Below are 27850 nucleotides of genomic sequence, written 5' to 3'. Positions count from 1 at the left end.
GCCAATATACATATACAAATGTCAGACACATTTAAACGAAATTAAGGTATTTAGTTATTTGATGAACCAATAACGAGGCCAGTTAAAATAATGGCAGGAAAAGGACAAATCTGAACTACTGGCCCGACTCGACCAGTAGAAAAAACTACTTGCTGTTAAGCCCTTAGCTGTATAATGCTGCGTTTCATTCAAAGTGGGATATGGGATATTCTGATTGGATATCTCTGATCGCTAACAATAAAGGCATTCCATTGCATGATGCTCGGAAGATGACGTATAAGCAAACAAATCTGCTCAACTCCCGTTAACTTAGCACATGTCCGATCGTCAACAGACATGTCTCTTTAATGCTAGCATTTGTTCTACAGGTGTACGATTATCAAAAGAGAATATAATTTTTCTAAACAAGTTTTATTATTATGTAATGGAAGAACTTTGACTCATAGCTGCATTTTATTTTGCAAATCATTTTGTAAAACTTTCTTGGTGCTGACGTGTTTGCGTAATGTCACACATTGACATCTTGGTAAAATCTGATTTGTTGATTTCCCCATGAGTTTCCAAGGTGGAACTATTGCACTTTTCCTATTAGGAAGACTTCGTATTTCCGAGTTGAATCGAATGCAGCCTAATTTCTATATTTTTTCCGCTGATGAGCAAACTTTGTTCTAGGCTGTCTTAGTTACTCATGTCGTCATAACTGCTATACCCTCCGCGCAACTGTCAGTCCCGGCTGAGGTTGTTGTCTCCTGTCCTGTAGGTATTGTCTACAAACCACCAGAGTACAAGGAGCACGATTACAGTGAGGCTCCCAAGTTCACAGCAGCCCTCAACGACAGAGCTGCCACTGTGGGCTACACCACTAAGTTACTGTGTGCAGTCCGGGGCAGTCCAAAGGTATGAATTATCTGTCTTTTGCCTACTTGGTGCAGTGCTCTCTTTTTAACACTTGGTAAGCATAATTGGTGTAAGACTGTGCATTTAATTGTGAGTTCAGAGAACATGAGCAATCTAGGACGTTGGAATAAGTATGTTTTTGTTTTTGATGGAATATCACATATCAAAATAAAATAAACTTTATAAATGACACCTCACAGATGTAACATTTAAGCTTTTATTATAGAGTAAATATTACTGAAACTAAATCTAAAAGGTTCCACTTAACTTTTGTCTCAGCCTCAGATACGCTCAGATACATTGTATGCTTTTAACACCATTTACCTAAAAAACGTGATTTAAAAAATCTATATTTGTGTCCGTTACGGCTTCCATAGTTTGATGTTTGACATTGTGTTCAAATGACAGCTTTATTGCCTATTTTAGTGTTTTAACCCTTTAAGCTGTGATGATGTTTTTAAAAGTTTTCTGTTTCAGTGGCATACCAAAAATGAATAGCTTATAACTCAACAAAAAACCAGAGAGGGTCAATTGTTTGGTTTCACTTTAAAGAAAACTTTTCAATGTTGGATTGTAAGCAAAAATATTTTCTTATTTTCTGATTTGACATTATATATCTCAGGGTGTAAATAAGGTAGCTCCAAACTGCTTTGTTTTGTTCCCAATCATGTCACCTGTAACTGAGTAAAAGTTTTGACCGTTCACACACAGCCGCAATGATGAGTCGCAAGCACTCTTCTGTGCGCACGTATGCATAAATGCTGGAAAGCAGCCGTAATTGAGACTGGGTACTGAATTGATTCCGTATTTGGCATTATTGATACTGCATCATTAATTTACTGTTATCATTAATTTAGATATGATACTTAATATAAAAAATACTTTTATATTTTAGTATCGACTTGATATCGAAGCACTAGTACTTTTGACATCATTGTAGGAAATTTGTATTAAACTGTCGCATACTCAACCATTAATATGTAGGATAAATGACAAATGATCAGATTAGAAATTGGAATAAAATTCTCCTCCATTAAAATCGTAATACAACAGGCTTGTTGTATCTGCTCATAATTTATATGTAAGAAATTAGCTTAATAAGGGAATTACAATTAATTAACTTATTGGAGTAATACTATTCTCATGGCTTATTGAAAAAAATATCACATATGTTTAGATATGGTTCGATCTTCAGAGCGCATTCTTGAGAGATGAGATCATTTATCAAAATATACCACAGTCAAATTAGCTTTGAATACAAACAAGGCTTTATTTCTAAAGATTGGTAAGTGTGCTATAACAGAAGGTGAATGGAAAAGATCTGTACAGAGAAAATTGAACTTCATGAAGTCTATAGACAATGCCATGAGAACCATTCGATACTTCATTTAATCTAAATCAATTTGCAATTGGGTTGCTCAAATTATATTAAAGAGACACCAGCACTTTCAGTGAAAGTTTTGAGATGTACTTGCTTTTCCTTGCATTCATTTGGTTCTTTGATTCTCTGTAGAAAGTTCTGGTTGTTCCGTGTATGTTTTGGACCTCTGTTAAGATTGTGTATAGTTTGTTGCTGGAGTGATGAGGTGTGGCTTTGAAGCGTGGCCTTCCCCGAGGAAGACTTGCGACTCGCTGTCACATTTGTTAGTCGTAGCGCAGAGAAGATAACTCTTTTCAGAATTTTGCGTTCCGAGTTTTCCTGGACATTGTGCAGAACTTATGCAGAGGAATACCGAAGCAAAGCCAGCCGAAGAAGGCTAAGAGCCACAAGGGCAAGAGAGGAACAGAAGAAGAGGAGCAGTGTGTTTGTCCTAGGTGGGGAGGCTTTGCACTGTTGAGGTTGGCCGCAACCCAAAGGTGTCATGAGCCAATCAGAAGTGTCTTTTCAGATACTATGTGATCATCTCTCTGAACCTCCATCTGAAGGTGATTGATGAGTCTTTGTTTTAAAAGGTTTCTGTTTCCCACTCAAAAAAAGTACATGTTTTAATCATACATTTTATATAATGAAATTATTGTAAGAGACATGACATCTGTTAACATCAACATTCTCTACATAAATGGGCAAGTAAATGATATATGAAACATGACATTTATGGTTACTTCACTACACATTAAAATTTAAATATTCATTATTATACATTGTATAATTTAGCATCATGTACGCACAAGGTCGGCATAATGCATTCTATGATTCTAACCACAGTCAGGTATCATGTGAGGTATCTTAGCATATTAAAATTAGGCTATATGCGTTCAGAAGTGTAGAATGATGAGACAATGGAGTCTTTTATAGTGTAATAGCTCATAATACATGTATATTCATTGTTAAAACCCAAGAAAAGTTCCTGCAGTATGATGATACATCCTTATCTCTTACATGGTTTTAGCATATGACACAGGAAATGTCTAATTTTTAAGTGTGTCAAATTGGTCAAATCGAAGGACAAAAAGTGTCTTAGATTTCCAATTCCAAATCTGGGGTTTTCTGAAGAAGATGTTCTTTAAGTCATGTAATGATCATTAACGTTCAGGGCATTGCTAATGTACAACATGGACTGAGAAGGAATCTTGGTGAGTCCACAGAACTCTCTTTGTTTACAAGGAAGTTAGCATATGCAGCTGTGCATTTTGTCTCATTTGCACAGGGTTGCTTCAGACTTCAATGCACCGTCTTTGACAGAGTCTTTTGGCAGAATGTGTTGCATTGAGGAGTTTTGGGGTGAAAAGGTTGGGTGTTTTGTGACAGCCACACTGGCCAGATACAGGTCAGTTCAGACTCCTTGGCGCCAGTTCGCTTTCCTGGCTTCATAATTCTTAGGAGGTATTTCCCGGAATTATAAGCCATCTTGGTATAATTCTGTGTTGATTCTTTTTAATTTCCTTCTGCTGGGCTACATCACTACAAATTGAAAAACATTTGGGGGTTAAGTCCTGGTAGCCCATCCATAGCACCACCCATGTTTGAGCAGAATTCAACTTTATGCAAACAAGCAGCTAAACAATATGGCAACTAACGGTGAAGCTCACATGATCTGCCTCATGCTATAGCTGGATACTGCCAACTAGTGTAACCCGCACAAGAAGAGACAGTCACAATGTATCGTCAAACTGCGTTTATTGCAGGCAAAGCAAAAGTACAAATTGGGCAAATCCAGAAGAGAGTGGTCAAGGGGAGTGTAAGGTCGAAGCCGGGGAATCAGGATATGGCAACGGGGCAAAACTACAAAAGAGTGGTCGAGGAAAGCGTAAGGTCGAAGCCGGGGAAGTCAGAATAGCAGAACGGGTAAACAAGCGAGTTGAATAGACAGGGGAGCTAGGGGAACACTAGAGCTGGCAAAGCGAAGGGGTAAACTAAACAATAACCAACAAGAGTGAAACGAAAGGGTTGTGATATATATATAGGGGAGAAAATGAGCAGTGCAGGTGAAACGAATAACCAGGTTATTGGGACGAGTACAGGTGAAACTAATACTCTGGTGATTGGGAGCGTGCATGAGAGCCAGAGGGGGGTGATTGGGAGTGAGCGTGTGAGCTCGGGGAGCGAGCCTGTGAGCTTGATGACGCGGGGAGAACTAGAGGAGCGGGGTTCGTTACAGTACTCCCCCCTCTGCTGCGGACGGCTCCGGACGGCCGCGCTCGGTTGCGAGGAGCGCGACCTCTGGGAAGCGGTGCGGGACGATCAGGATGTTGGCGATGGTAGTCTAGCTTGAGAGCCTGGTCCAGGACATCTCTCGATCGTACCCACGACTGTTCCTCAGGTCCGTAGCCCTCCCAGTCGACCAGATACTGCAACTCGCCACCCCGACGTCGGGAGTCTAGCAAGGCCCGGACCGTATAGGCGGGTTGACCACCGACATCGAGTGGTGGAGGGGGTGTTTGGGCTGCCGTGGGCGGGAACATGGGGCTATAGAACACGGGCTTCAAAAGGGAAACATGAAACACAGGAAAAATTTTGTAGCGGGGTGGCAAAAGTAATTGGTAAGTGACTGGGTTAATACGTTTAATAATTTTAAAAGGGCCGACATACTTGGGGCTTAGTTTCTTACACGGGAGACGGAGGCGGATGTCTCGGGTCGAGAGCCAAACCCTTTGGCCCGGATGGAACAGGGGTGCAGGACGGCGTCGGCGGTCTGCCTTAGCCTTCTGAGTCTGGGTGGAGCGTTGAATCCGGTCATGGGTGGCTCTCCAGACCTGGGCACATCTTCGGGCCCAGGCATCCACCTCCGGAACGTCACTGGGATCCGCTTCCCACGGGAAAAGGGGTGGTTGGTAGCCCAGGACGCACTGGAAAGGGGTAAGACCAGTAGAAGAGCTGACCAGGCTGTTCTGGGCATATTCGGCCCAGGGGAGATAGGTGTGCCAGCTGCCTTGGGTCTGGGCGCTGTAGGCTCGCAGGTACCTGCCAATCTCCTGGTTGAGACGCTCAGTCTGGCCATTGGTCTGGGGGTGGTATCCTGAGGAGAAGTTGAGTTGGATACCCAGTCTGTCACTGAAGGCCCGCCAGAAGCGAGACGTGAACTGGGTACCCCGATCCGAAGTGATCTCCTCGGGAATACCGAAGTTTCGGAAGATGTGGGTGATCATGTGGTCGGCCAGTTGTGTCGCGTTGGGTAACCCGGGTAGGGGAATCAGGCGGCACATTTTGGAGAAACGGTCTATTACCACAAGGATCTCGGTCCGGCCGTCGGAGGGGGGCAAGTCGGTAATAAAGTCCATGGCGATGTGAGACCATGGTCGTTCAGGGATAGGTAACGGTTGGAGGAGTCCTGCGGGAAGGTGACGAGGTGTTTTGGACTGGGCACAGACCGGACACGAGAGGACGTAGTCGTGGACGTCGTCCTTGAGCGAGGGCCACCAAAATCTCCTAGCAAGGAGCTCGGTAGTACGGGTAATCCCCGGGTGGCCAGAACAGAGGGAAGTGTGAACCCATTGCATGAGCTGGGGTGAATAATGGTGGGTACATACATCCTGTTGGGGGGCATTTGAGGAGGCGCGGGCTCGTCGCCTTGAGCCTGCAGGATGGCCTCCGTCAGTTCCCACCTAACGGGTGCGACGACGCACGACGTGGGGAGGATTGTCTCCGACCCCGGGGGTTCTGAGCCATGGTCGAAGAGAAGAGAGAGGGCGTCAGCCTTGATGTTCTGGGAGCCCGGGCGAAAAGTGACAGAAAAGTTAAAGCGGGTAAAGAACATCGCCCACCTGGCCTGTCGAGGGTTCAACCTCTTGGCTGAGCGGAGGTACTCCAGGTTCTTATGGTCGGTGAAAACTATGAAAGGGAACCTAGAGCCCTCCAACCAGTGACGCCACTCCTCCAGGGCTAGCTTGATGGCCAGCAGCTCTCTATTCCCAACGTCGTAGTTCTGTTTGGGGGAGGACAGTTTATGGGAATAGAAAGCGCAAGGGTATAGCTTGGCGGGGAGTCCCGTGTGGTTAGGAGAGTACAGCTCCCACCCCCACCTCTGAGGCATCCACCTCTACCACGAACGGCAGAGTGGGGTCGGGTTGTTGGAGAACTGGGGAGGTTGTAAAGGCCTCCTTTAGGGCCTGGAAGGCCTGCTGGGCGGGTGTGTTCCAAGTGAGGAACTTCGGGTTGCCTCGGGTCAGGGACGTGAGGGGTGCGGCGATCTTGCCGAAGTTTCTAATAAAACGCCGGTAGTAGTTGGCGAAATGTGGGGGTCATGAAGCGCTAACCAGGGGTGGCCTAAAACCACAGGGTCTCTAGGTGAGTGCACTATAAAAAACTGGATGAGCTCCATGTGAAACAAGCCCACCTGGAGGGACAATGGCATGGTCCGGAAGGAAATGAGACCCGAACCGAGGGGTGCCCCATCTAGAGAGTTAACTCTGAGAGGTGGCACGACCGGACTGAGTGGGATGGATAGTTTCTGGACCAAGCCATCGTCTAAAAAATGTCCCGCTGCCCCGGAATCCACTAGGGCTGGGGTAGAAAAAGAGACATTGTTAAAACTCAACATTACCGGGAGGCAGACTTGTTTCTGGGTAACGTTGAGAAAGAGACGTTCTCACCTGGCTTTTGGAGAGGGAACGCCGGGGACCGGCTGGGCATGAGTCAATTCGGTGACCCGGGGTGCCACAGTATAGGCAGAGGCTCTGTGTCAACCGTCTAGCTCGTTCTGCCTGGGTTAGTGGAGCGCGACCAAGTTGCATGGGTTCGGATTTGGAAGAACACTCGGGAGAAACGAGTTTAGGCGAGTTGAGACCCGTAGCAGGCTCTTGGACGACAGAGGGGCTCCGACAAGCACGGTCGCGAAGCAGGTTATCCACTGTGATGGAGAGCTGAATATAGTTCTCCAGCGACAGCGATTCTCCTCGACATGCCAATTCCATTTGGAGCTGGTCATTCAAACCCAGGCGGTACACAGTCAACAAAGCGGGGTCGCTCCACCCGCTACCAGCGGCAAGGGTGCGGAAATCAAGTGCGTAGGCAGCGGCTGTGCGTGACACCTGTTTCAAAAACACGAGGCGGCTGCCTACATCCCTACCAGCTGCCGGGTGATTAAAAACCACGGCAATCTGGTGACAAAACTGATCATATGACGTCAAAAGGGGGCTCTCGGCAGTCCACAATGCAGTGGCCCATTGCCGTGCCTTACCCGAGAGCAGTGAGATTAAAAATTTACTCTCTCACTGTCAGTGCTTAAAAGGGGTGATACGTCATATAAACAGTACATTGCATTAAAAACCCTGACAAGCTTCCGACGAACCGTCAAACCGCTCGGGGGTTGAAAGCTCGGGGCGCTGGGAAATGCGGTGGGAACATCAACGGGTACAGGGACAGACACAGGTGGAACAGGTTGAAACTGATCGGAAATGGTACGTACCGTTTGCAGTATTTCCTGTATTTGCTGTTCCTGAGCCGTGAGCGCTTGGTCGTGTTTCCCAACCGTAGATCCTTGGGCAGAAAGCGCTGTGCAAATCCGCTCTAGCGAGCTGCGGAGATCCTCAATGGATTCCATTGTGACTGTCTTCTGTAGGGTTGGTTATTCTGTAACCCGCACAAGAAGAGACAGTCACAATGTATAGTCAAACTGCGTTTATTGCAGGCAAAGCAAAAGTACAAATAGGGCAAATCCAGAAGAGAGTGGTCGAGGGAGCGTAAGGTCGAAGCCGGGAATCAGGATATGGCAACGGGCAAAACTACAAAAGAGTGGTCGAGGAAAGCGTAAGGTCGAAGCCGGGGAAGTCAGAATAGCAGAACGGGTAAACAAGCGAGTTGAATAGACAGGGGAGCTAGGGGAACACTAGAGCTGGCAAAGCGAAGGGGTAAACTAAACAATAACCAACAAGAGTGAAACGAAAGGGTTGTGATATATATAGGGGAGAAAACGAGCGGTGCAGGTGAAACGAATAACTAGGTGATTGGGACGAGTACAGGTGAAATTAATACTCTGGTGATTGGGAGCGTGCATGAGAGCCAGAGGGGGGTGATTGGGAGTGAGCGTGTGAGCTCGGGGAGCGAGCCTGTGAGCTCGATGAAGCGGGGAGAACTAGAGGAGCGGGGTTCGTTACAACTAGCAATACTGACAATATTGATACTGCCAAGCACCAGCGATTTCAGGCTACAGGAGGTCAGATTCATTTGATGACCAACTTTATGCAAATGTCCAGTGATGAATATTTGGATACTGTGTCTGTGAGAACACCCTTTCAAAGTAAATAAAACTGTAAAATAAAATCTATATAATTGGTGCTTGGGAGGAGAATGGTTTCAGAGAGAAATTTCTCATGACACACTGCAATGAAACTCAGGCAATTTAAATATTATCCAATTGTCTAACAGATTACATGTTCAAAGGACCAATCAGCTTGCACCATGTACGGTTTCATGACTGATCTTAAAATAATTGATGTGCAGTAGGAACTTGAAAGTTATAAAAGTGATAGTTTATCCATAAATTAAAATTATCTCATCATTTACTCACCCTCATGCCATCCCAGATGTGTATGACTTTCTTTCTTCAGCAGGAAATGCTTGCAGAATAATAGAAGTATATCTCAGCTCAGTAGGTCCTTAAAATGCAAGTGGATGGTGATACCACATTTGAAGCTCCAAAAATAAGACATTCAGCATGAATGTTATCCATACAACTCCACTTGTTTAATGAATGTCTGCTAAAGTGAATATTTAAGCACTTTTTATCTCTAAATCATCGCTTCCAGTCAGTACCAGTACGCTCATTCACAGAGGGAAGTTCACACGTTCTCATGCAACGTATTCATATTGGCATTATACCAATGTTATCTCGTGTTTTTTTTCTTGGTTGAAACATCCAGAATGAGCACACAAACACCCCATTATGAGGAAACGAACAGATTTAAACCAAAAATCCAACAGACCTTCTGTACAGCTTTCCTTCTACTCAGTTGTAAACAGTGCTGCTCTTCCAATTGGGTCACATGCGTCCAGGGATGGAAATTAACTTTTTGGGTCAATGGCTACTATGGTATCAAGTTAAATTGAGACTGGAACTGCATGCATTTCTTTGGACATTTTATTTGAAGGAGAATGATATTTGAGTTCAGCAGGATTTGAGTTCACTAATGTCACCATCATATCTGAAGGCAAACATGGCCAGTTAGAACAGTAGAAGGATAGAACAGGAGGAAAACTCTCAATAATGTGTCCATTTGTCCTTGGAAGTTCAGATGGTCCCTCTGTCAAATGGAAGTCCCTTTATCATTCTAAATTGTACCTGCCTTCATAAAACTTTACCAATGTGTTTACCATTTTTTTTAACAGTGGCATTTGTAATAAAGCAACAATCAGACCATGGATGGTTCCACATTATTGCTGTGGTTAGGCTAATGTTTCTTAATCTTTATTAAAAAAAAAACTATATTATTTGAAAAACTAATAGCCTAAACCTTTAACTACAATTTTCAAAGTAATAATTGCATTGAGTAGTACAAAAAGAGATGTTAGATTGATTTAACACAGTCACCATTAAATTTCATTGCACCTTTTTCCATAAATGGAGTGAGAAATTTATGACAGAATAATATTAATAAATTAAGTCTTTTATTTATATATATATATATATATGTACTGTATATTCACCCTAATTGATTTTATATGCATCTATAACAGATACCAGTTAGTGTTACTGCATTAAAAACATTTTAGTTTGGATGATGATGATGATGATGTGTATTTTAAAACCCTTGTAATTGTCTCACACTGTTTTCTCTTTACCTCGTCAGTGCTGTTTAATATTTTATATAAGTTAGTTTTGTGGTATCTACCGTCCGCCAAGATAAGCCTGACTGAATCACACAAGTTTTGCTCTGCGCTGAACTCTGGCTCATGAAAATGTGAGTGTCAGATGTGAGAAGCATATTTTCTGCTTAATTTGCTTCGTCTGCAGCCACCCGCCAAAGTGGCTAGTAAGGATGACAGAGTTATTTTGATTGCCAGGTGTTAATGTTAAGCCCTGGGTGTTTCTGTTTTCGTGTGAACATGACAATTCGATTATATCACATGCATGTACTGAAGCTGACTGGAAGTGATGATTTATAGTTAAAATGTACTTGCATATTGTTCATGACCTAATGTTCTTTAAATATTTATCTTTATCTCACAAAACATGGTCATTTCGCTTTAGAAGACATTTATTTTACCACTGGAATCGTATGGATGTTGTTTATGCTGACTGTTTATTCTTTTTGGAGATTCAAATGTCATATCACCATCCACTTTTTTTAAGGACCTACTGAGCTAAGATATATATCTAAATCAGTCATACACACCTGTGATGGCATGAGAGTGAATAAATGATGACAGAATGTTCATTTTTGGGTGAACTAACCCTTTTAGCATTGTTTAATTATTTGGTATTTGCCTTTATTTACAAGCCTTCAACATTTTCTATTGTTGAGAATGAAGAACGCACAGTAGCTACATGTTTGAAGTCCAGAATTAGTTGATGTGTTACTACAAATATACTTATGAAGGGTATCATCGTAATTAAATGACAGCTGTTTATAATCCTAATGCTAGTATCAAGAGTTCCAAACGTTCTTGGATTCAATCTTAATAAATGGACTGCTTCGTTATACACATATCTGAACTGGATAGCTGTAGTCATAAGGTAGAAAAAGCACAGCACTGTTGGCCATTCCTGCTGACCACTGAAGCCAGCTGGTAGACAGTCATATGCTAGCCTGTCATTCCCAAGGATGGGGGTGCAGAGTCAAATTTCGAGAACAGCTGAGATAGATGCAAACCTGAGCTGAATGCAGATCCTGATGTACCCTTCTTGGACACTCCAAAAACCTTGCTTATTAATGCTTGCTGTGATGAGGCTCACTGTCTATTATTTCCAGGCATGTCCAGGGTGTATTGACTGACCGTTGGATGCAGTTGAAAACTTCAAACCCTTAAAGATAGTAGAGCACTATGATGTAGGCTAATTCATAAAAAGACAATAATTTTGTCCTCAATAGATAACATTTTCTAATGTAATTTCAGTATTGCCAATTTGTGGAAGTCAACAAGTACTAGACTGGATCAGATAGTTCTTGCAGTGGATACGTTCATTTTTATCCAAGTTAGGGCATGATGATATTGTTACATCTTTGCTCCTTTCACTCCTACATTTTTTTTTTTGTGATCAAATTTGTATTTCTATTTTGAAATAAGCGAAACACAACAAAACAATAAATATGCACGAATGGCAGAACAGAATTTACATGAACCCAAAGATGTGAGACATTCCCAAAACATATGTAGAAAGGTACCCGGAGAAGCAGTGTTACAAATGTGAAAGTCATATGTAGGTTGTAGTTTCATTTTGAATCTCTTATAAGGAGTTACATATGCTCTGAGAATAGTTATGTAATGGATAATTTGATGAGCTAAATTCTTGGAAGTGAAATTGAGATTAGACCACACTGTTTCCAATCCACTTTTATATTAGCATGTCCAATTCACAGTTCCATGTGGATAGGATGGGGAGAGATTTTGAGGTATTTTCAATTAGTTTACTATAGATTGAGACAGGCGCACGCACCCCTTATTGCGAGATCCAATCCAACAAGGGATAAGAAGGGAAAGGGGATGCCCAAGGTACTCCATATGCCGTTAAGGCTGATCAAATCTGAAAATAAACTAAATATGAAGAAGCAGGCAGAGAAAATCTAGTTCTTAAAGTCTGAAGTGAGCAAAGGCCTAAGCTAACATAGAGATCGTCGCACGTGTGTGTACCCAGGGCAGCCCAAGAGGATTGGACGAATGGTCGATTTCCTCTTAAAAAGTTGGGGTTATGCCATAGGGGTGTGGTACAGCAGAAATCTGAAAAGCCCCCAACATGCTGCTCTAGCCTTTTCCAAACCCTGAGAGAATTTGCAACGATGGGGCCAAATGTAGAATTAGCCGTTTTGTTCTTTATGCACAAAATAAAATATCTTGCAGCCTATGTGTCTTTACCTTAGCAGATTCAATTGTTTTCCATAATACCATAGATTGATTGTCAAGCCATTTATGAAGGGCTCTAATGTGGAATGAATAGTATAGCTGAAAATTTCGTACTGGATTGCTGAAGTGTAGATAATTAAATCCTAGGGCGTCGACTGTTCCAGATAAATCTGGAGATCATAGACTTAAGATCCTTGAAGTAATTTAGGGGAGGAGAAAGTGGCAACATAAAGAACAGAAAAATAAGACGAGGTAGCACATTCAATTTGATGGTGGAAATTCTTCCCTGTTGCGATGCCTTGAGGTTGTTCCATCTTCGAAGATCATTCTTAATCTTAATTAGAATAATGTTAAATTTATCACTGGCAATCTTGCTAATTTCTTTTTTAATGGTAATGCCCAGATAAAACATCTCGGGTTACTTGAGTGTAACCCTTGTTCCCTGATAAAAGAGATGCTGCGCTGAAAAAGCACTTTGGGAACAGCTTTAGGTGTGACCAGCTGTGAATATGTGTGCAACAATGTCAACGAACATTGACTGGAATTTATAGCCTCTGCCGGTGTAATCATTGGATGCACCTGTGGCAGGGCTATAAGTAGATGTGTCACAGGCGCATCGTCAGGTATTTTGTCTGAAGAGCAGTCCTGGGGCATCCCAGTGCGGCAATGAAGCACAGCATCTCATTCTGCTTTTATCAGTGAACAAGGTTTACACTTAAGTTATCTGAGACGTTCCCTTTCAAAAAGCTACACTTATGATGCTGCGCTGAAAAAGCGCTTTGGGAACGAGAATACCCACGCCTCCGCACTGTGACTGTCCGGACCCCCTACGGTTGTGTAGTGTGCTCACAAGAGCGTGAGATGTCTCAGACATGAGCTTGAGATGTCGACTCTAGGACATAAGAGCCTGGAGTGGCATGAACATCCAAACTATAAAATCGTATGAATGTGTGCGGAGGGGACCAGCCTGCCGCATCACAAACATGCTGCAGAGGGACACCTCTAGCCAAGGCTTTAGAGGAGGTGACACCTCTGATAGAGGGAGCCCTGAAACCTACTGGCGAAGCTTGACCGCGCGCCTCGTAGGCCAGGGCAATAGCGTCCCTCACCCAATGCGACATAGTCTGCTTGGTGGCGGCCTCCCCCCTGTTGCGGCCCCCATGGCAAACGAATAGTTGCCCTGACTTATACCACTGGCTAGTGCGGTGGACATAAGTCTGAAGGGCAGAGACTAGACAAAGTCTGTGAAGTCTTTCCTGCTCCGGCGATGTAAACAGCGGGGAGCAGAAGGCTTGGAGAGTGACCGGATGTAAGGTCGAGAAATGAACCTTTTGGCAGGTAGTAAGGGTGAGGGTGCGAAATTGCTTTGGTCATTCATGGGACAAAATCTAAGCAGGCGGACAAGACAGACAGAGCCTGTAGATCCCCAAATCCTCTTAGAGAGGTGATTGCCATAAGAAAAACCATCTTGAGAGTCAGAAGTTTATCAGACGCTGACTCTAGAGGTTCGAAAGGGGTCTCAACCAGACCCTCAAGGACTATTGCTAAGTCCCATGAAGGGGTCCAGCTCCTGGCAGTAGGCCTCAGTCGCATAGCTCATCAAATGAAGGGAGCGAGTAGCGGAAAAACGCATACAGGCGCATTCTGGGCCATGTATGCGCCATCACGTCCAGCGGTTTGTTGAGAGTTGAAGAGGTCCACTTCTGCCCTGTAAAATCTCACCCAGATTTGTTTCAAGTAGAGGAAGCCCTAGCACTTAGAATGGTCTCGATAACTTCAGGTGAAAACCCAGTGTCCCTCAGTTGGTACCCTTCAGGGGCCAAACATGAAGGTTCCACAGCTTGGGCCAGGGATTAAATATTGTCCCCTGCGCCTGAGGCAGAAGGTCCCTCCTGTCTGGAATCGCCAGGGCGAGCCGTCGAGGAGAGACATTATCTCCGAAAACCATATCCAGTTCGGCCAATGCGGTGCTATCAAACTCTGGCCAAGACTCCCTGGAGCAGAGAAACCAGGGGGAAGCATACAGGCGCATTCTGGGCCATATATTTGCCATTGCGTCCAGACCAGGGGGGAGGGGGGGGGCTGGGTAACTCAGAGAGAAGTAGAAGGGACATTGCGCTGTCTGCTCCCATTCAGGCATCCAGGGATATAAGCTGCTCTGATCAACAGGAGCTTGCTCTGGGCCCAAATGAGAATCTGCCGTGCCAGTCTGTTCAGCTGGCATGAACGTAGACCTCCTTGATGGTTTATGTAAGAGACTACCGCTGTGTTGTCCACCCGCACCAAGATATGGCAGCCTCTGGAGGAAGTATTTCAGGGCCAGAAATACAGCCATCAACTCGAGACAGTTAATGTGACAATCACGCTGATGACCCTCCCATTCCCCTTGAGCCGGACGACCACTTAAGGCCGCTACCCAGCCTGTCAGGGAGGCGTCTGTGGTTAGCAACCTACGACAGCAAGACACACCTAGAGTGGGACCCAAAGTGAGGAACCGGGGTCTGAACCACATAGAAAGGGCACGTAGCACGTGGCGCGTAACCCTTATCAGCCTAGGGTATTGGCCCTTGGATGAAATCCCCTGGCTTTTGAAATGGTTTCATGTGCAAAAAGGCCCAAAGGGATCACCGAGGATGCAGTTGCCATGAGACCTAGTAGTCGTTGATACTGACGAACAGTGCAACCTTGGACTAGCCTGACTTTGCTCAGGGTGTTCTGAATGGACTCGATTCGAGCGGGAAACAATTGTGCCCGGATTGTGATCGAATTCCATATGATCCCCAGATAGGTAGTTTTCTGAGTGGGAGAGAGGACGCTTTTCTTGGCGTTGAGCCTCAACCCCAGAGAAACCAGATGATCTAAGATGATATCCCTGTGCTGTAATGCCAGTTCTTGTGACTATGCTAGTATCAGCCAGTCGTCTATGTAATTCAGAATGCGGATGCGCCGGGGTCGCAAAGGAGTCAGTGCTGCATCCATCCATTCAGTGAATGTGCGGGGTGATAAGGCTAGACCGAATGGAAGAACCCGATTTTGGAAAGCTTCGCCCCCGAAAGCGAACCTCAGGAACTTCCTGTGTTGTGGCAGACTATCTATATGAAAGTACATATTGAAAGTAAGTTTCAATGAGATCGATCGTGACCAACCAATTGCAATGCTGGATTTGAGACACGACCATCTTGACTGTTAGCATCTTGAACTTGAATGCCCTCAGAGCGATTCAAGTCTCGAAGGTCAAAGATCGGACACAACCCTCCATCCTTCTTGGGAACCAGGAAGTATTTGCTGTAGTAACCTGACTCTCTCCCTGGAAGGGGAACGTGTTCTATGGCCCCTTTAACCAAGAGATTTTGCAGTTCTTTCCACAATAAACATGCTTGCTCCGGTTTCACGGTAGTGGGAACCACGCAGTTGAAACACGGAGGATGGCGAACAAATAAAATTCTGTAGTCTTTTTCTACTGTTCTTAGGACCCACATAGAACCACCTGGCAGTAGATTCCATGCTGCCAGGTTCTCTGAGATGGGTATCTATTCTGACACTTCCTGTTGAGGAGATGTCAAGTGTCCCGTGTCCTGGACTAAGGCAGGAAGCAACGGAACACCCAACATTTCGCTGGAAACCGCTAAATCCCGAAACACCAGAGGTAGCGGGAATGGAACGGTTTTGTGGGAGGATCGGGAGGGCACAGGTGGATGTTTCACATGACTCGTCCCAAGGGGGGTGCTACCCCACAAATCTGGGTGCAAAACCGTCAGGGTTTTTTTTTTTCTCTTTAGAATTAACTGCCCTGTTGTCTTGCTTTGGGGGCTGCTGAGGACGATGAATCGGCCCCCAGTCTTTACGAGGGGGAGCACGATTCGCCATGCTTTGCTTTTTAGCCTCCCGTCTAGAAGGACCATGAAGTGTGTCCATTTCAGCCATAGAGCGTAAACTTGAGAACACACACCGCTTGCTTTGTTTATCAGTCATTCTTTTCCTTCTTTTTTTTTGCCTAACAATTCTAACTCCTAACAGAGGTAAGTAGAAAGTTTCTGACAGGCTCATGAAGCACACACACACAGAGTGATCTGAAGACAAAAAATCTGACAATGCGCCTGTGACACATCTATTTATAGCCCTGCCACAGATGCATCCAATGATTACACCGGCAGAGGATATAAATTCCGGTCAATGTTCATTGACGTGTTGCACACATATTCACAGCTGGTCACACCTAAAGCTGTTCCCAAAGCGCTTTTTCAGCGCAGCATCATAAGTGTAGCTTTTTGAAAGGGAACAATGAATTTTTCACTAGGATGAATGAAGTTATATGAGATTTTACATCAACATTGTTGATTGGCATTAAAGCTGACTTATCTTATAGCCTGCTAAGCCATGAAAATAGTTTATTTCCTTGATAATTAGAGGGATTGCAGTATCAAAATGATTTAGGTATAAAATGATATCATCTGCATATAGTGAAATGATATGGTTATGACCTTGAATCATGATAGAGGAGATATTAGACTGCCTAATCGCTTGCAGTAAGGGTTCAACAGATAAACAGAACAACAATGGGGAGAGCGGGCAGCCTTGCCGTGTTCAGTGCTGTAGAAGAAATGGGGGAGGAAATCACATTGCCTGTCAGCTCGGATGCCAGAGAATGATAAAACATCTTGACCATTGAAATAAAGTTAATATCAAAGCCAAAATGTCTTAATACCGCCCACAGATAAGTCTACTCCAGCCTATTAAAGGCTTTCTTAGCATCAAGTGAAAACTTGAAAAGATTCTACAACATCAATTATGTGAAGAACCCGCCGTACATTTTCAGAGCCAGGTGGCCCCTAATAAAGTCAGTCTGATCCTCATTGATTAAACACTGAATTACGTTTTCATGATGGATGGAAATCACTTCCTGGCATATATTTATAAATCACATGAGATTCGGGAAATCAACCTATAACTAGAACATTCTAATGGATCCTTTCCTTTTTTCAAAAGAAATCAAACCTGTTTTCGGGTCTCTATGGAATGTTCCAGAATTAATTTGCAAAATTAAATAAATCTAACATAATCAGGCCCACAAGGTCCCAAATGTCTAGATAAAGATCAGAAGGGATAACATCTAAACCAAGCGATTTACCCTTCTGGAGACTTTTTAAAGCATTATGTAACTCATCTAACCCCAGAGGAGAGTCTAAAGAATCCTTGTCCATCTGTGAGAAACAGGGTAGGCAAGTGGCAAGGCAAGTTTATTTATATAGCACATTTCATACACAATGGTAATTCAAAGTGCTTTACATAGAAGAGATTAAAATAAGAATAAAAAAGAAAAATAAGAATAATTGAAACAGTTTAGAATATAAATAAAATAAAATACAGTACAAACAGTCGGACACACAGTGGCACAGTGCGCTCATTCAGTAAATGCACAGCTAAACGGATGTGTTTTGAGTCTGGATTGAATGTGACTACTGTAGGAGCACATCTGATCTCTTCTGGAAGCTGGTTCCAGCTGCGGCTGGCATAATAGCTAAAAGCAGACTCTCCTTGCTTAGAGTGAACACTTGGTATTTCTAGCTGATGTGATCCTAATGATCTGAATGATCTGTTGGGTTTATATTCAGTGAGCATATCTGCAATATATTGAGGTCATAGCCCATTGAGTGATTTATATACCAGTAATAATACTTTAAAATCAATCCTAAATGTAACTGGGAGCCAGTGTAAAGACCTGATGACTGGTGTGATATGTTCATATTTTCTGGTTCTGCTCAGAATCCTGGCAGCAGCGTTCTGTATGAGCTGCAACTGTCTTATGGTCTTTTTGGGAAGGCCAGTGAGGAATCCATTACAATAATCCACCCTGCTGGTGATGAAAGCATGCACAAGTTTCACTAGGTCTTGACTGGAAACAAAGCATCTAATTCTTGCAATATTTTTCAGATGATAGTATGCTGATTTAGTTATTGCTTTGACATGACTACTGAAACTAAGGTCTGACTCTAGAGACACACCAAGATTCCTGACATGATTTTTAGTTGTTTGACCCCTAGTGTCAAGGTATGCATTCACCTTGAGAACGTCATCTTTGTTTCCGAACACAATGACTTCATTTTTGTCTTTGTTTAACTGAAGAAAGTTTTGGCACATCCAACTGTTTACTTCATCAATGCATTGGCACAGGGAGTCAATGGGGCTGTAATCATTAGGTGATAGAGCTAAGTAGATCTGTGTGTCGTCTGCATAGCTGTGGTAAGCAATTTGGTTCTTTTTCATTATTTGGCTCATTGGGAGCATATACAGGTTGAACAGGAGTGTCGCAAGAATTGAGCCTTGAGGGACTCAGCATGTCATGGACGTCCACTCGGACTTAAGGTCTCATATACTCACATAATAACCTCTCCCTTTTAAGTATGACCTGAACCATTTTAGGACCATCCCAGAAAGTCCCACCCAGTTTTCCAACCTGTCAAGAAGTATGTTGTGATCGACAGTGTCAAATGCAGCACTGAGGTCGAGAAGTACCAGTGCTGATAATTTGCCTGTATCAGTATTTAAGCGAATATCGTTTATTATATTTATGAGCGCTGTCTCTGTGCTGTGATGCGATCGGAAACCAGATTGAAAATTGTCAAAGTATCCATTCCAGTTCAAGAATCTGTTCAGCTGATTGAAGACAACTTTTTCAATGATCTTGCCTATGAAAGGAAGATTTGAGATTGGTCTATAGTTGCTTAATATGGTCTTATCCAGATTGCTCTTAGGGTAGATTCAGGTAGATTCAGCTTCTCTAAATACTCCTTACACAGAGATTCATCTGGATAGGCTTCAGCTGTATATGTCGTTGATGGATTTAGGGGCCATAATCACCTGATTGTTAGATGCCATATTTGTATGGAAAAATAAATGCAGAAACCCTGAATGATGCATTTAGTTGTCTCCCACAGAATTTGTGGAGTGACACAACCCATTGGGATAATCTAGAAAAATCTGTATATGCTTCCTCAATGCACTGACAAATTTAGAGTTAGTAAGCAAAGACGTGTTCAAATGCCATCTGAGAACCTTAGTTTTAGTATTAGAGATATCAATGTTGCACAATATTGCAGAGTGGTCAGACACTAAAATTGGTAAAATGGAAATAGAGGTATCTGTCAAGATTAGAGAAGGACTAAGAAATATATAATCTATCCAAGAAAAAGTACCAGAGAAAGCATTGGAGCCCTCTGCATTCCCTGGTAAGCCTACTAGCCTCAATGTCTGTCATCTAATCAGTGAGGAGATCCAGCTGTTTCTTCAGGTTTGAGAAATAATGTCTGTCTTGTGCCGCCGCCTGCTTGGAGTCTACACGGTCCTGAGTCCGTTTTACAGTTGTGGCTAGCTTTTCAATTCATTGCTCAGGTTTTTGACAACTCGTTAGTCTTTCTTATGTCTACATGCAGTCCCTATAAAGCATAAGTCAGGATCGAATCGATAGCTTCTCTGACTGCAGAGGCCACAATTGTATCCAGGGTGCATTGTTGTTCCTCAAGAGATAACTTGATACCTTTAGCAATAGCAGCATTGAGCTCCTCTCTGGAAATGGTGGAATCTTCAAATTGTATTCTTAGTTGGAGACTGCTCGACCCCCCCTATTCCGAGCATCTTTAGTTGTAGAGATATTCATAATGAGCATAACATCGAATGTTCCAAATTTAACCACATGATCATTGATAGTTTTGGCTAAGAGAGCGGAGCCAAGAAACTATACGTGCATTGTCGCCAAAGGGTCACATGATTACCAGTCACATTTATTTATAAAGCAAATTTAAAAACAACAACAATAGTTGGCCAAAGTGCTGTACAACATCTAGGTTAAAACAAACCACATTAAAGGATAAAACACAGAGTATAAAAACACAATCACCAGTTTTACCAACCAATTTTAGCATGTCGACTAGAATGTCGAGCACCAGCAAAAAAATGGTGGTCGCCCATCATGTTCTTTTAAAAAAACTGGTTGACCGAGAGAGGCTTACTGATTAAGTAACTGAAGAAGCCTAAACAAGCATAACAGCATCCAAAACATAAACGAAAGCTGGTGACCAGCAATGCTGGTATTCTGCAGTAAAGAAACGCTGTATAAATGTTTTTCTTTACTTCCTGAAACTTCACTATTGTTTTCCCTTACTTCCTGTGGCTAAAATTAGTATAAATCAACACATGTCTGGGCATAGTAAACATGGGGATGGCTTTACAGGGGTTCCGAGAATGGAGACTTCACCCACAAGTGGTAAGCCAGGTGTTGGAGAGTTATGGGCAAGCAGCCGTATCTCTTTGCATCACTTAAAAATGCTCACTCACTGTCATCTGAAACTGAGCGAGAGAGACTCAGCATGTGTGCCATGGAGACTGTACGCAGCCAGAGAAAAGTTGTTTTGAGATTTTACACTTTAGCAAATTTAATTTCAGCATTTAATTTGTTTTGTGTCTCTATGTACAATGTCTAATAATGCATCAGCAATGTAAACTTAAGTTTATCTTGCCAAAAAATATTGGTATAAATTGAATCTGCCCATTTGATCTTATGAATAAAACAGTAGAATGGAAAACGGCAGAAGATGTTGTCCAACTTTTAATTACAGAATGGCCACTGATTTTATGGCATATACAGCCGTGGCCAAAAGTATTGGAAGTGACATACATTTTATGTTTTGCAAAGTTTGCTGCTTCAGTATTTGTAGATTATATTTTCACATGTTTCTATGGTATACTGGAAAACAATGCTAAGCATTTCATGAGTTTTAAAGGCTTTTATTGGCAAAAATATTAAATATATGCAAAGAGTCAATATCAACCGTGTAGACCCTTGTTCTTCATAACCGCTGCAATTCGCTCTGGCATGCTGGATATCAGCTTCTGGGCCAGCTTGGAAGCAATCAGTCTGCTCTTATAATCCAATCAGTATGATAGAGTGATTTCACCAGACTAGTACTCATTCATACTTTCCCAGGTGCTGCTGGTATGATTAGTGAAATTATGTTAGCTGGACATTTTGTGCCAGGGCCAAAAAACAGTGATATTTGGGTTTTTGATCGTACATTTTTTTGGCCAATGAAGCTTTTTGCAATTATTTAAAATGATTCTGATCACTCTGCACAATAATCTAGAAACAATGTGAATCAACACCACAACAACTGAAGCAGAAAAATTTGCAAAACACAAAATGTATGTCACTGCCAATACTTTTGGCCACGGCTGTACTATATTCATATACTTGTACCAAATACTGAAATCAATAAATATATATTTTTTTATATTTAAATAATTAAAATAAATTATGACTAATCCATTTCCTGAAAGTTCTTTGAATGTATGCTTGTTTTTTTAATGTAAGGAGGGTCAGGAGGGTTACTTTTGAAATGTATTTCACTACAGATTACAGAATTCATGCTGTAAAATTTAATTTGTAACGTATTCCATTAGATTACTCATGGCCAGTAATGTATTCTAAATACTTTGGATTACTTCTTGAGTACTGGTAGATTTTTTTCACTTGTTTTGACTATAAAAACTCTGCCAGTACAGAAAGACAAAATACACATGTTAAAAATACATTCTCTAAATGATTTATTTTCTAAAACAAGATCAATCAAATTGATCTTGTTTTAAGGATGTTTAGATATTTTTACAGGAAAACAATACAACAATTATTATATTACAGAATATGCTTTTTGCCCTAATATCAAAGGTCTTACAAAAAAAAATTAATTATGATCTAATGTGAATTTTCTTGATAAAAAAACTATGATCATGGCTGGTAACGTGCATGTAACATGAAATAACATTTAAGCTTAGCATAAAGCTGTCAATTTACACAAGTTTTATTTCTATATCTTTGCTTCAAACTTACTTCTCTGTCTGCTCGTATGAATGTAACACATCAAAAGAAAGTGTTTCACCGCTGTTCAAATGCACTTTGGATCGCATCATTTATATGTGTAAATGTTTTCCATCTGAAAGGACTAAATATTACATGAAATAAATGACAATAAAATGCATAGTAATCTCTTCAGTAATAAAAATACTTTTTGAATGTAACTGTATTCTAATTACCAATTATTTAAATTGTAACTGTAGTGGAATACCATTACTTATATTTTGTATTTTAAATACGTAATCCCATTACATGTATTCTGTTACTCCCAACCCTGCATGTAACATCATTAATCGCAATTAATCACAGACAACTGTTAATTATATATAAAAAAATTAAATATCGATTCACAGCCCTAGTATCTTAATAGACATAATTGAGAAGGTTGAAATTATAATGTTTAAAATGTGTTTAACTGTACCAGTATTGAATAACTTGTTGAACCTGTTTGTGTCCACATCAGTTTTAAAATGACTTTTTTGATCTGTACTTTGTCTTTAGCCCAAGATCGAGTGGCTGAAGAATCAGATGATTATAGGGGATGATCCCAAATATAGGCAGATCAACAACCAGGGAGTGTGCTCACTTGAAATCCGCAAACCATGTAGCTTTGACGGAGGTGTATATACTTGCAGGGCCAAGAATGCCCTTGGAGAAGCTACAGTTGCCTGCAAGCTTGAGGTCAAACGTAAGTACAGGATCATTTAGTAGTTCATTTTAATATGATTATTGAGACATTGATCCTTAAAAGGTGTTTATCCAGTAGAGGAAAAGCAAGCAAGCATTTTGTGTGCTGACTGTGATCATTTGAGTTGGTTTTAAATGACATGTATAAATGTATGGGTATCTGTGCACTGTACAGTATGTATGGGTAATGGGATATACTGAGATTTTATTATTAGTCTTTCTCTTTTACCAGAGGTGATCATCCAGGATGATAAAGAGAAGAAATAAACGTATTTGCACAGGTCAGTAAATTTAACAAAAACTATTTTATTTTACATTGTACTCACAGTTTTATAATTGGCTTTTATATTGAAATAGTAAAAAAAAAGTACTTTTCACCTGAAGAGAAACATTTTCAATTCAAATGTCACTTTTTACATAATATTGTTCCAAAGCATCTATATCCTTCTTAGACCCAAGCATGACTGCTGTGTACATTTTCCATTTCCATTTTTTTATTTATAACAAGTAGCACCTAACATACATGCTTTTAAGAGCTAATAGTTTTCCTAAAAATAGGGGGAAACAGGAAGTTGTGAAAATTTAAATAAAACCAAGCTATAGAAAGTCACCTTTTTTAATCAAATTGTATATTATGTTTTAGGAATGTTGGTTATTTGTGTTTTTAAGATGTTAAAGCTGCTTTGAAAAAATGTTCTACTTTGGCAACAAACTTACAATGTTCTCTCTTTGCACTGTTAAATAAACTAGTGATAGCCAGTGCTGAAGAATTTTACCAATAAGAAATTAGCATAATTAATTCTGATTCAAAGTAATTGCCAGCATTGTCCAATCACTGCCAACCATGTTAGAATAAAATGATACATTGGCTGTGTGTCGTTTTGAAGGCTGCGTGCTAGGTAGGACACGTCCTTTGAAGGCTGCAGTATACCAAGTGTCCTTCTTTAAGGAAACCTTTTACAAACCTTGTTTAACGAGACGGCCTTCGTAGGACAAACGGAAATGTAACGTAACATGGTTGCTATGACAGCACGCCACTCTTAACAAGCAAGAGTGCTTCGAGTGAGACAGTAACAAAGTCCCTTTAGAAGGGAATGTATGAGGTACATTTTAAGAGAGTTATAATGATGTAAAGAGAAAATAAATTAGATTTTGAAGGTGTACTTTTAGTCTAATACTTTATTTTAATTATATATTAATATAATTATACATATTATATACTCTGCACCCATCTACAGAGGTACTTCAACTTGGGATTTAACATTACTTGCATTTGAACATCATATTTACGGGCAAATTGGCGTGATTTGTTTTTTAGACATTTCCTTTGAAGCAAAAAATTGTGGGTTGTGAGTGCCAATAAAGGATACACCTTGTGCATCCTCCGAATTCGGGGTCGCATTCGAAGGCGAATTCAAAAAAGTTTTTTGTATGTAAACACTTTACTAGGTTTCTTACCACATGTTGCTTTGTTGATGTATCTCCCAAAGACAAACTCTGCTGTGATTGGTGCCATGTTGTTTTGTCACATGTCTCGATGCGTAAAAAGTTTAACCCATTACTGACAACACAGAGTGTCCTGAACTGAGATCAGTTGGTTTAAATTAAATTAAACTTTGCATAGTGTATAGCGAAGACACAACACAATGTCCGTGCACAAGGTGCACCAGGGTCACACAAGGTTCATGAAAATATTTCAAGCTGAAGGCGATAGTGTTGTGGAGACACTCCCTAAAAAGAAACAACACAAGTAAATTCTGTAAATGTTCATATTCATACGCGGGTTCACAGACCCCAATTTGAAACAAACAAGTGATTGAAGAACCTATCCTAAATCGAGCTATAGCGCACATAATTTTTGTTACTCTAAAAATAAAACTTATTGTAGGGTCATGAAGTTCACACACTTAAGTTCTGAAAGGCTGCTCCCACATTTTTAGATGTACTTCAAAAGCACGTCTGTTCTGTGGTAACTTTAAAGGGTCTGTAAATCCTGTTGAATACACACTATGCCTCTAGGACGGTTTGAAATTTTCTCAGATATCCTTCAAAGAAATGAGCAGCTCAAGCTTAAAATAATAGTTAGCAGTAAGTCTCTGTTATGGTTTCGCACATTTATTTCATGGTTAAACAAAAAAACTTGGTTCTTCTATTCTGTACTTACCTTAGTCTTTTGCTCTGTTTAGATATTACAGTTCTCATTTGTAAATTATTTTAAGTTCAGCCATGAAACTCTTCATTTCAGATCTAGTCGGCCAAGACCAAACCTACTAGACAGTCATATCCATTATAAAACTTTACAACCCATATCAAGAGTTGTCATGACTGAAATAAATATAATGGTTCAATATTTCTCATCATGGTGGACTGGATAGACTGAATCCACACATCTAATATTCAGCGTTTTGACCAGGGCTAGACTGGTAATCTGGAATGCCGGGCATGTTCCTGGTGGACCGACGCACTTTGGGGCCGTTCAGGGGCGGAGTGGCCATTGGGAGTATCGAGCGGGCCGGTGGATCGGCCGCGAAACGTGGCGAATGAGCCACGTTAAATTACAATGAGCCACTGCGTTATGCAAAACGGACCACAAAACTGCACTGCAATATGCGGAAATGTCCGTCTCGATCAACAAGTTTTGGGCCAGTTGCCATGTAAAATCCCGGGACGATTTCTCTTCCCAGTCCAGACCTTGTTTTGACTTGACAGACAGCCAACTGTGCAATCTGAAGAAGCATCATCACAGGTCTCTGTTTGTACATTTTGCGCTTTGGGAGTCTCTGATATGTGATGGCAGCTGTTTAGCCCTTAAAGACCTCCTGAACATTGAGGGCACTGCAAGCAGTGAGAATGCAGCCAATTCCACTTGACGAGGCTAGCATGGCTGTGTGTGCTAAAAATGAAACTGTAGCCAAACAGGCCTGCACAGTATGCTGCACATGGTCAAACATTTCACAGTACCACATGTCCACATTAACTCAAAGCAGAGAATAGAAAAAACACATCAACATAGTTTCCTGGAAGGCCCACAAAAAATTGACAAAAGCTAAAACCTCATCTGTTGTTTCAAGAAACACCTAAAAACCTGACACCTTTAGGAATTTTAAAGAAAATTACAGGTTTATACCATTTTAAACTTGGCTAATTAATTATTAAGAATGCAAATAGATTTTTACATTTTCTTAATAAAATAAAAAAACTTGACCACTTCCCCAGTGTTTGTGAAAGTTGTTCAGAGTGGTTTATAAATAGTTTCTGGGCTGTTCTGGGTGGTTGCTTGACATTTTCTAAGGTGTTAAGTAAGTAAAGCTATTAATTTGCTTATTGCAATTACTCGGCTATCCTTATTTTTGAAAATTATTGAAGAATGATGTTATGATTTCAAATTGTTTTCCCCTTTTCATGTCTGGTGAAGTGCAGCAGGGAACTAGGTCAATATATAAAAAATTATAATATCAAATCTAATATCAATAATACATAATAATATTTATCACCAGGTGATTTGTCAAGCTTTGATGCAGTATTTATTATCTATGTGATACTATTATAGACAATAATATTCTAGTGTAAGTAGCCACACCCTGTGACCTTCATGTGGTGTAGTTTAAAAGAAGCATACTGGGTAATGGTTTTCTGTTGTCTGACATTTCTTTCTCTCTCTTTCGTCTCCTGTTCTAGATGTTTACAGTGGTGCTGAAAGACGAGTAGAAGTGTGTACCATAATCTTAGGCACAACCTTGCCTCTGTGATCACTTCTTTTTTATTTTATTTTTTTATTTGGAATGCCCAATTCCCAATGCGCTCTAAGTCCTCGTGGTGGCGTAGTGACTCGCCTCAATCTGGGTGGCGGAGGACGAAACTCAGAGACATCAATATGCGCATCTTATCAGGTGGCTTGTTGAGCACATTACCGCGGAGACATAGCGTGTGTGGAGGCCCACACTATTCTCCGTGGCATCCATGCACAACTCTCTACGCGCCCCACCGAGAGCGAGAATCACACATTATAGCGACCACGAGGAGGTTACCCCATGTGACTATACCAACCGATCCAATTTGGTTGCTTAGGAGACCTGGCTGAAGTCCCCCCCGTGAACATTTCTAATAAAATATAACAAATAGAGTTACCAACTTGGTAACTATAAAATAAATCAGAGTTAATATTTTTTAGATTTTTTGATCAAAAGACACAAAGAGGAGTGAGCAAGCCTAAATATAATTTTTATTTCTTGCATGTATTTTAAATGTTACATTACTTATTGGTACCCAATTAGTTTTTCTTAGTCTGTCTTGTAATTGGGTGTTTTCAATAAAAGAATAAACCCACTATTTTATTTATTTATTTATTTATTTATTGCAATTGTATATACTACTGCACAAATGGTTACTACAGGGTATATGCCCTGATTTAGAACATTTTAGATGTTGTCCTTGGAAGTGATCTTGTGCCACGGTAAATATATACATATATATATCTGTGAAATGTTTTATTTCCATAGAGCTATTTTGAAGTAGACCATTTTAACTTGCTGAATGTCACATGAAAACATTGCTGTTTTTAACTGCTCTGTTTCTGATTAACCAGCAACGTGGTTGAATTAATGAAGGGAAGTTGTGGTGGTGCTCTTTCCATTAGAGGTTCTGAACGGAGATATATTTTACATCTCTTAACAAATGTAGATGAAACCGTTTGTTCATGGTAAAAAGATTTATGACAAGAATTACTAGTAAAAGATATAAGTGCATGCTTTTTAACTGCTGTGGATGTCATGTGAAGCTATCTTAACATACTCAGTCCATAAATAAAACAAAACATTGATGCATTAACATGGCATACATTGAGGTTTAATACAGCATCAGCAGTCCAGTAATTTCAGAGTTATTCATCGTTCCCCTTCTGTCGCTCTCTCCACGTTGTGTCGGAG

General features: G+C 41.2%; 1 protein-coding gene across 2 annotated transcripts in view; it reads left to right on the top strand.

Moving 5' to 3' along the window:
- The window catches only part of LOC127618459 (myosin-binding protein H-like), a 41077-nt gene extending 13805 nt beyond the window's left edge, over positions 1-27272 (top strand). For both annotated transcript variants that reach the window (XM_052090913.1, XM_052090912.1), the window contains 4 exons: positions 761-897; positions 22740-22926; positions 23158-23206; positions 26604-27272. In XM_052090913.1, coding sequence (XP_051946873.1) covers positions 761-897; positions 22740-22926; positions 23158-23192 — 359 coding nt within the window. In that variant the 3' untranslated portion in view covers positions 23193-23206; positions 26604-27272. The remainder of the gene's footprint in view (positions 1-760; positions 898-22739; positions 22927-23157; positions 23207-26603) is intronic.
- The last annotated feature ends 578 nt before the right edge of the window (positions 27273-27850 follow it).

Source organism: Xyrauchen texanus, chromosome 25 (genome assembly GCF_025860055.1).
Source record: "Xyrauchen texanus isolate HMW12.3.18 chromosome 25, RBS_HiC_50CHRs, whole genome shotgun sequence".
In the NCBI taxonomy this organism is placed as follows: domain Eukaryota; kingdom Metazoa; phylum Chordata; class Actinopteri; order Cypriniformes; family Catostomidae; genus Xyrauchen; species Xyrauchen texanus.
The sequence above is the reverse complement of the archived record's forward strand: the minus strand, read 5'-3'. Positions and strand labels throughout refer to the sequence as shown.